This window comes from Falco rusticolus, chromosome 1 (genome assembly GCF_015220075.1).
Source record: "Falco rusticolus isolate bFalRus1 chromosome 1, bFalRus1.pri, whole genome shotgun sequence".
Taxonomy (NCBI): domain Eukaryota; kingdom Metazoa; phylum Chordata; class Aves; order Falconiformes; family Falconidae; genus Falco; species Falco rusticolus.
This window is the reverse complement of record NC_051187.1, coordinates 42,949,878-42,959,615: the sequence shown is the minus strand read 5'-3', so window position 1 is coordinate 42,959,615 and position 9,738 is coordinate 42,949,878. Positions and strand designations below refer to the sequence as shown.

General features: G+C 44.2%; 1 protein-coding gene across 1 annotated transcript; it reads left to right on the top strand.

The window, feature by feature from the left end:
- Positions 1-2,643: 2,643 nt before the first annotated feature.
- RAN (RAN, member RAS oncogene family) lies at positions 2,644-7,404 on the top strand. The gene is made up of 7 exons (XM_037376959.1): positions 2,644-2,775; positions 3,682-3,724; positions 4,629-4,713; positions 4,803-4,928; positions 5,934-6,121; positions 6,666-6,836; positions 6,931-7,404. The coding sequence occupies exons 2-7, from the start codon at positions 3,689-3,691 to the stop codon at positions 6,973-6,975; spliced, it is 651 nt and encodes a 216-aa protein (XP_037232856.1). The 5' UTR covers positions 2,644-2,775; positions 3,682-3,688; the 3' UTR covers positions 6,976-7,404.
- The last annotated feature ends 2,334 nt before the right edge of the window (positions 7,405-9,738 follow it).

Sequence of the window (9,738 nt, the reverse complement as noted above, 5' to 3'; positions counted from 1 at the left end):
CCTTCTCTTTGCCTTTTCCTAATATTAAGCTATGGCTTGCAGTCCATTTTCCCCCCTCAGAGCAGCTGAGAGTGATGCATACCGTGACTGGAAATTAAAAGAAAGCTGTATCCTCCCACTCCACGAAGCAGAAGGTGACTAACTCTTCAAGGAAAAATCTTTAAGGTTCCAGTAAACCACCCTTCACTGGAGTCCTAAATCCGTACAATAATAGATATGTGTTAAATGCCTGGGAGTTTCTAGGAAATAGAGCATGCACATACTGTGGAAGGCAGAAAATCTGCAGTGGTATTGTGTTCTTAGGTGCTTGCTGAGAACTGCTACTTCAGACGGCAATTACCTGTAATAATTTGTATCTCAGTGCTATCATAAATAGACTTTATCTTCTAGACTACATGTTCAGCAACCACAAATTTTAAAAAAAGTTACTTTTGGGTACTGAGCATAACAATGCAATGCATAATTTTCCTCATGTATTTAAAGAATTTTATTCCAGTGATAGATCAGGAATTTAAAGATCCTGAATTAGCAATGTAAGCCACTTCAAAGGCACTAAATGGCTGAATTGTTGGTTTCTGAAAATACGTGTATCTGTATCAGCCCTTCATCACTGACCTAGTAAATGCTTATCTTCCAAGAGTGTAGTCTGCTAACGAAACCTAGAGTCAGACACATTTTAACTTGGTGAAAAAATGAGTAAATTTTGTCTTTGGAATACATATTTTGATTGCATTTTGCTACTGTACAATCCATTTTACCTACCTATGCTGAACGTGACTAGTTTCCTTTTCAAACCTTTCAGCGTAATTTCCAGTGTCGCCTTGAATGCCAGTGTGCAGATCTGCGTTCCTGCCAGAGCTTGTATTCCAGAGACGTGTCTGCAGCCGCTGCTTTAACTGGGAAGTACAAATATGGTCCTTTTCATTGCTTGCTTGCGAATGTTGTTGCCTCAAAATGATCTTGCTTCCTATTAATATAGCAGTTGTATTCAAATATGTTGTTTAGTTCTCTTTATCTCCGGTACTGCCTTTTACACCATTCCTCATTTGCATCTTCAGAGGCTTACTTAGTAAAGGCTGCCTTTTTCTTTGTGTATTTATCTGCCTCAGTGAGTTGCTAAGGTTGTTCACAGTTGACCTGAGTCAAGATTCAGGAAACTTAAAAGTAATTATTCTGCAAATCATCCAGTGATACCTTATGTACTCTTAGATAGTGATCTAAGGCTGCTGATGAGTGAGTGCTAAGAAGTGTTCTGTTGCCTTTGCTGAATGGGGTGGATGTTTTGTGGATCCTTTGAACTGAACACTTATACATGATGATAAAAACTAGATTCCACCTAATTTAACTTACCTCCGTAACAACAAAATAAGTATTTTCCAGGAGCTCAAATGCTATGACAGGGAACTTTTTAATTAGAAATCTATTTTAATTTTTTCAAAATAAAGTATTATGTAGTGCTACTATTTGGTTTGCACAGAAAAAGAAGTAGTTTACTAGTAGATTTGTAACAATTTGGAGAAGTTTTTAAAGTAGACGAAGTGTGCTGTATACAGTTGCAGATTATGCGCCTTCCCCCCCCCCCCCCCCCCCGAAGTGTTTATAGTGTTAAAAACTGCCAAACTCCACTAATGCGGCTTTATGGGTTCCTATTTATAAATACATGCTTATTTGTCGAGAGGCAAATTCACAAGGGTTTTATAAAGATAGCATTGTGCTGTGAAAAACTAGATGAGTTGCATGTTCTGAAAAATACCCTTCCTGACACCTAGAGGTGATCAGCAAAAGTTCTCAACAAGCCACAAACCCAACTCATCCAAAAAAGTGAAGGCGTATTCAGGAAGCCAGTGATTTTTCCAAAATCTTATGCAACATTTGGATTGGCATTATGCTATCAAATAAGCAAAAATTAAGAGCATAGTGCAGCTATTGTAAAACTTTCCCTGTATGTTGTAGCTAGGTCTGTAGAAAATGAACAAGAGAGATGTTTGTATACAAGACCTGCCATGAAATATTTTGTTAATTCAATCCAGAGATATTTAAAGAAATAATAATCCGTTATTTATTCTCGATTATGGGGTGCACCAAGAAAGATTATATAGACCACACAGAACTTGTTTTCAGTATACTGGAGCAAGAAATACTGGAGACCTTAAAAGTCAGTTTGAACCCATGAACTTGGCATTTATAGACCTAGGCGAAACACTTAGGCTCTTTGACAGTCGGTTTTTCAACAGCTTTGTTCCACTGAAGTTTGGGCTTGAGAGGTTAGAGACCTTCCAGGGCTCAGGAAACGGCTTTATTTTAATGAGCGCACTCCGGGGAGCGCAGTGCGTCTGTGCGAGGGGCTGAAGAGCGGCGATGAGGGGCCGCAAAGGCAGCGCTGGCGAAGGCGCGCGCTCTCCCGGGTGCGGCTGCGGCCCTGCGCGCACTCTGACTAGACGCGAAGGGTCGCGCGGGGCGGCTGCCGCGCGCCCCGGGCCCCTCCCCGGCAGAACCCGGGGCTCTGCGGCACCAGGCGCTGGCCCCGGTCGCCGGGCGGGCTACCCGCGCCGGGCGGTGCCAGCCGCGCTTCGCGACTCCCCCCGGACGGCGGCCGGCGCGGGACGGGCCCTCGGCGCCGCGCGCCCTCCCGCCCGCCCCCGCCACGTGACGGCCGGCCCCTCCTCCTCCCCGCGGCCGCGCGGCGTCGCTCTCCGGGTATTTGAACCGCGCTTCCGCCATCTTCCTAGCGCCCAGTCACGGAGGGGAGCGACGCGGTGAGAAGCCTCGCGAAAGGTAATGGGGCTAGGGCGCCCTCCGCCTCCTTCCAGCAGAGAGCGCGGCCGCTCCGAAGGGCGTGAGCGGTGGGGGTGGCGGCCGCCCTTAGCCGGTGTTCGGCGGCGGGGCCGGGAGGCGGGTCGGGCCGCGGCGAGGCCGGGCCCGAGCGCGCGGTGCTGCCGCGTTACCCGCCCTGGGTGGCGGCCTCTCCCTGCCGCAGCGGGAGGGCGGTAGCCGTGCTTGGCTGCGTCCCGGGCGCCGGGACGGGTGAAGCGGAGCGGGGCCTCCGACGGCCCGGCCCCGCGGGGGGAGGGGAGGTGGTGCGCGCTGCTCAGTCATGGTGGCTCGCGGCGGGGAGCGCGCGCCAGGCCCGTCGGCGGGGGCTGGTGGCGGGCTGAGGCCGGGTTGGCGGGAGGTCGCGCCGGGGAGCTCCGGAGGATCCGCGCCGGCCTCCCCCACACACCGCCCGGCCGGAGGGCGAGGTTCCCGCGGGGGCTGGGGCGCTGGGCGGGCGGAGAGGACTTGGTGCGGAGCGAGGCGGGGGCTGGCTTTCGCTGAGGCGCCTTTGGCGGCCCCGTCCCCGTCTCTGCTTTCCGGGGCCCGAGGGGCGGAGGAGTGCGGCGGCAGCCTGCCGTTACCAGGCTGCAGGGGCGGGCGGGAGGGAGGCGCCGCCGCCATTGCCGCGCGCGCTCCCGCCGCGTGTGGGGAAATGTGGAGGCGCTTCCTGCCCCATGAATGGGCCCGGGACCACGCGCGCTGTACTGCTGGCGGGCGGGGGGCGGTGTGGGCCCAGCCTCCGCGCCGGCGGCGCCGACTGGCGCGCAGGAGGCGATTTGGGAGCCGCGAACGGCGCCCGGCCCCTTCCGGCTGGGACTTGAATCAGTTCGCCTGTTGTGAGCTCACATGCTTCCATTTCCCCTGCAGACCCAGCATGGCCGCCCAAGGAGAGCCCCAAGTGCAGTTTAAGGTAAGGGAGTGGTTTGGTGTTTTGTTTTCTTTTTTTTCTTCTCCACGCACACCATCCACACCTGCCCTTCAGTAGAGAAGCAGCACGACTGACTCGAGTGCTAACGTGGATGGGAGGTTTCGTTTTGAAGTGATGGTCTTTCATTAATGGTGCAGTTAGTTTATTGTAATATGGCTGTAACCTGTAAAAAAAAAATATTCTGTTGCACAGTGTCAATCTGATGTTGTTTGTAGTGTAATAAAACTTAAATTTCACAAGTGAAGTTCACAGCAAAAAGTGCTTAGAGTGCATTAGAATGGTCTGTTTTCTGTTTATTATCTACATGTCAATTGTTTAGTGAAGAAAACTTCCAAACGTCGTGGTGCAGAGTTTTGTGGTGTGTTGTGTGGTGTTCTTTATTTTGCTGGCAGTCCTTAAGACTGCTTCATGAAAGGCTGCTACTTGTATTTCTTACAGCACTTGGCTACAGTATTCTAGCTTTTAGTAGTACAGTTGTTTGGGGGCTTTTTGTGTGGTGGGTTTTTTTTTTATTAAAATGTAAGATTACAGTGGATTTCTCCAATTTAGGTGCTTAAATGAGCTCCCCTCAAAATATGGTCACATTCAAGTTGAAATTCCATATTATTCTTGATACAGTCACTTCTAGTTTAGTAGAACCATATTCAGAGTGCATTGGAGTTTTCAGCTACAGGAACTGGGTAAGTCTGAGTGGAGTTGTAGTACAATAGGCTTAAATTGGGTCCCAGTACAGTGAGTTGCTTTGTCAGGAATTCAGTCTTTTGTTTACAGCATCTTGTAGAGCTGAAGTCTTTGTAGTAGTAATTAGTATTTAACACTAAAATGACTGGTAAATGTCTCTGCAAGTGTATTGCTCTGACTTCTTTTTCCCTTTGTCTGTCAACAGCTTGTTCTGGTTGGTGATGGTGGCACTGGTAAAACAACATTTGTAAAACGTCATTTGACCGGTGAATTTGAAAAGAAGTATGTAGGTAAGTCTGAAGAAACATTAGAGATTTAGTATCAGTTAGCAGGCCATGAATTGCATCTCTAAGTGCACTGTTTTTTCTTATTACTACAGCAACGCTGGGTGTTGAAGTTCATCCCCTGGTGTTCCATACTAACAGAGGCCCTATTAAATTTAACGTATGGGACACAGCTGGCCAAGAGAAATTTGGTGGGCTGCGAGATGGCTATTACATCCAAGGTAAGATAAATGTATATGTGGGAATATTCTGTATCTTTTAGAGTTGAATCCTTCATTCTACTCATGTTGGCCACTTTGAAAGCTGTTAGTGTGGTTTGCAGTGATGAGCTAGTTTCTGGGTCTTCACACTTCTCATGTAGCTATGATAATTTCCTTTGCCGTCCAACTTGTGCTGATGCAGGAACATCTTAAGATGGTATTTCACTATGCTCTTGCAGGCTTTGGTATTAATGAGGAGTAATGGTGCACCTTATTCATACTCATAATACTAACTTACTCAGTTAGTACCAATTCATATCTGTATAAGTGTACTGTGCTGAGGCAAGGACTTGAAACACACAAAACTGTTAAGATTTTAGATATGACAGTGAAGTTGTACATCTCCATGCCAGAGTCTAGTCATCTTTTCTAAAGGAGTCTTGGTAGTGTCCCGTACTCTTCTTGGCTAAGCTCTGTTCTTTGTGTATTTCAGTCACCTTTCAAACTTTGCAAGGGATTACTAGTTTGACATCATGGCTTTTACTTTAGAAATGCCAGGATCGAGTCAAGCCCCCATGTTTGTTGAAGAACTGTTCGGGACAAGGGCATCCTGAAATGTGAACTACAAGCTCTCAACCTACTTGAAAGCCTCAATAGGGTGCCTGAGATTAGTTAAATAGATGTTAACTAATTCCAGGTATTTGTGTAAATCAAAGTTGACTCCTAATCCTTGTGTGTTCTCATACAATGCAACAGGGTTATGCAGTGGGACAGTTGCATTCATAGAACTGGCTGGTCTTTAAGACTGGGCATTAACAAAGTGAAATAGTGTGGTCATGGGCTGAGTTCTGTGGACTTGTGTGTTGAACTTGTTAACAAAACATGGGCTCTCAAACTGTGTAGCTGAGGGGGAAAAGTTAATGAAGACGCTTAACCCTAATGTGGGATTTCTGTTTGTTTCTCTTCTCTCTCCAGTCTTAAATACTGCTTACTCTCCTGATGTAACTCTTGACTATTTTCTTGCAGCTCAGTGTGCCATCATAATGTTTGATGTAACATCAAGAGTTACTTACAAGAATGTACCTAACTGGCACAGAGATCTGGTACGAGTATGTGAAAACATCCCTATAGTGTTGTGTGGCAACAAAGTGGATATTAAGGACAGAAAAGTCAAGGCAAAATCCATTGTCTTCCACAGGAAGAAGAATCTCCAGGTATGTTGGCATGAGTTTGTAGGAATTGAATTTGTTGGATCCGACTGAAGTTGGGTTCTATGCAGTAATAGTGTTCCGCCTTTGTCACTGCGGGCTGTACTATTTCAGCTTTACATCCTGTTGGCTGTTTGAACCTAACTTCAGGGAAGAGGGAAGTGGTGATGTTAAAGATGATCACCTCTGTGCTTGAGCAGAAGCTATGTAAGTTCTTAAAGAGCTTGTGTGCATTTTCCTTTTGCTGCTCAGAATCTCGCCAGATGACAGAAGTGAGACTAAAGTAGATCAAGTCACAGGAAAAAGATAGATGCAGTGTTGCCTCCTAAGAGTTCCATCTTTGATCAGATTGGATACCTTTTCAGTTATTGCTGCTTATTTACCTGAAACTGTATGTTTCTGGGCACGTAGATCATGACTTTCTGAAAGCATAAACAGAAGTCATGTGGTCAAAAGAATACTAAGGTAAAAGTAGAGCTGATTATGTGTGTGTTCATCTTGGTATGCCCTAAATATCAGAGGTGTCTTTTTTTATGTACCTTTTTTGCAGTATTATGACATTTCAGCTAAGAGTAACTACAACTTTGAGAAGCCTTTCCTCTGGCTTGCTAGAAAGCTAATTGGAGATCCAAACTTGGAGTTTGTTGCCATGCCTGCTCTTGCACCACCTGAAGTTGTTATGGACCCAGCACTGGCAGCACAGTATGAGCAAGACTTACAGGTAAGTGAAGAAGGGCACAAAGGTCATATGATTGTTTGGGTTGCTGGGGCAAATAATTGAAGAACAGTTCTTAAGTGTAACTTATTTATTCCAGATTGCTCAAACCACTGCACTGCCAGATGAAGATGATGATCTGTGAGGGATGAAGCTGGAGCCCAGCGTCAGAAGTCTAGTTTTATAGGCAACTGTCCTGTGATGTCAGTGGTGCAGCGTGTTTGCCACTTTATTATCTAGCTGAGCAGAACATGTGCTTAATCTTTGGGATGCTGAAAGAGATGAATGGGCTTCGGAGTGAATGTGGCAGTTTAAAAAACAAAAAAAACCGCAAAAAAAAACCCAAAAAAAACCCCCAAACAAAAAAAAACCCACCAAAACAACCAAACAAAACAAAAAAAACCCACCTTCATATTTTGGATCTGCATATTTAGCTGTTTTTTGGACTGCAATTACTTCCCCTTTTGAGTTTCAAATATAAGACTGCTGCAGTCACATCAAAGTGTTAAGTGTAAATCTTGTTTCTGTCATTCCCATTCTTTTTTGTTTAGATAATAAAGTTGTATTTCAAGTATCTCTAAGCAAGTGAACTTTCATGCATTGTTAGGAAAACTCTTCAAAGTGTCTTCTGCTCTTCAGTTGAGGCTAACACTCAGTTCTTAACTGCATTTCTCATTCTCTATTCCCCTTCCTGCTTCTCATGTTATGCTCCTCTTGCTAAATCAGAGCTAATGGTTAACCTTCCCTTGATTTCCTGAAGCATATAATCTAAGCACCTGAGGAAAGCTGAACTAACTGCCAGGTAAAACTAAAGCAGTGAACACTTGGCTGGTAAGTGTGATTGAATCAATATTCCTATGCAAATGGGAATGTTTGTGATCTGAAGGGTGTCTTGAGAGAAAAAAAAATCTAGTTCAGCTTGCATGTGCTACCATTAGATACAGTCTTGTCTTTTAATAGGTTCTACGACATGCCTTCACAGAGCTGTGTATTTCTAGTAGCCAGAAACAAATGGCATCTAGGCCTGTTAGATGACTTAAAACTTGTATCTTTGCATGGAACTTCATTCAGTAGACTTACAGCTGATGAAACAAACTGAGCATCTTAAAATTCACTAACTAGAAGACAGTTGTTGTTTCAGCTACAAGAGCTCTTGGCTACAGAACAGCATATTAACTAAAACCACATTTATGTAAATAGCTAGACTTAACTGTAGCTGCACCAAGTTCTTAACTTGAAGCTAGCTTATTACAGCACAAATGGTGGAAGATGTCAGCTTTAACACTACCTTGTAGAGATAAATCTTGGTCGATATTAGTACTGCTAGGAAACAAAACTAAGATAACATTTCTCAGTAGTAGTTGGGTACATGAAGCCTTGAACTCTTCAGTTTTGTGTTTTTGGTTTCTTAATAAAGTGGAGCATTTCATTTATTTAACTTGCATGTTTGTGTACATAACTCCTACTTGGAATATTCAACTGTTCAGGTACATGGTAGCCAAAAGTGAGCTGTGAGCATTACTTCTGCTATACTATTGTAAAGGAATTAAGTTGGTGCAGGTTGGAGTTATGTGGTTTTTATTCTTTAGCTAGTCATTGAGAAGCCGAGTTGTGGTATTTAGGACCTGAAACTCATAAATGGAAGTAAGGAATGTTGTAGACCTGGTTTGTAAAAACTCCTATGATAACACTCTGTTGAATCTTCTTGCTGCATCATCTTGCTTTTAAACTTCATATTGTAGGTTCTTGCCTGTAGTGCTTACTAATTTACCTGTGCATATCTTTGTTAATACTGCTAGCTTGGCTGTCTGCTGCTGCTTTACTAGATGTGGTAGCTTTTTTTGTCTTCAAGCTGTCTCACTTCTGAAAATGCACTGCTTAAAAACCCCAACAAATTGATACAGACAAACAGTAGTTCTACAGTATTGATATGCCTTAAAAAGAAAAAAACCAGCAGCACTGAAGCTATATTTGTGTTGTTTCGTAGTGTGTGTATGGTGTCATCTTTACAACTTGCCTGCTACACGCAGGTACTAGCCTTAGTATGAATTCCTACAAAACAGCTGGAAAGATTAATGGAAAGTGTAATAGCTGTTGAAAGACTAGTACAAGCACTGTGAGCTTTGCTTTGTAATCTTTGGTGTTACTTCCAAGTCCACAAAACCTCATCTCTAAAGTAGGCAGTAATACTAGTCCTGTAAAGTAATCTGTTAAACTTCATATGTTTTGAGAGTGGAGTTAAGTCCACCTGTTGCAGTGTACTTGGTTTGTCACATTTAGTTCTGGTTAGTTGATTACAAATGAGGTAGGTAGGCTTACTAGCCATGTGCAGATTCCTCGGTTGAAAGTCTTCACACACTTTAGAAGTTTTTCACTATTTGGGTTTAGGCAAAATTAAATCTTGTGTATTGGATCAAGTAGTGAGGAAAATAAAACGAGTTCTAAGAGCCTTTGTACTAAATAGTCACATCAGTCTCTACTAGAGCTCTACCGTTATCTGCACTGAATTGCTGAGACTGAAATCTGTTGTTGCAGTACCTGTTTCGTTCTACCAACTTGAGTTGCACAGTTAGATCAGATTAATTGTAGTTCTTGTGTTCCCTGTGTGCCGTTTGGTAAGTCTTGCCGCACTAAGATCTCTGGTTTCAGATCGGTTTTTAGTGGCTTGTCATTACGTATTATGCTCAGCTTTAGCTTTCAAAAATGGGATGAGGTGCTGAGCTGTTTACTGTTTGTAGTTCCACAATAAAGCTGTGAGTTTTAAGTGTCCAAGCCCACACAGGGTTCTATTAGAGTAGTTGAGAACTAGAGTGTGTGTGCAAAATAGGTAAGGCAAAAGCATTAGTTAAAGCAACTGGCAGAGGTAATATTTGCTACTTCTCACTGAACCTTTAAATGAAGGAGTGTT

Coding starts and splice junctions, on each gene's coding strand:
- RAN (XM_037376959.1), top strand. CDS start 3,689: ATGGCCGCCCAAGGAGAGCCCCAAGTGCAGTTTAAG. Junction 4,929..5,933: donor AGATGGCTATTACATCCAAG/GTAAGATAAATG, acceptor ATTTTCTTGCAG/CTCAGTGTGCCATCATAATG. Junction 6,122..6,665: donor ACAGGAAGAAGAATCTCCAG/GTATGTTGGCAT, acceptor CCTTTTTTGCAG/TATTATGACATTTCAGCTAA.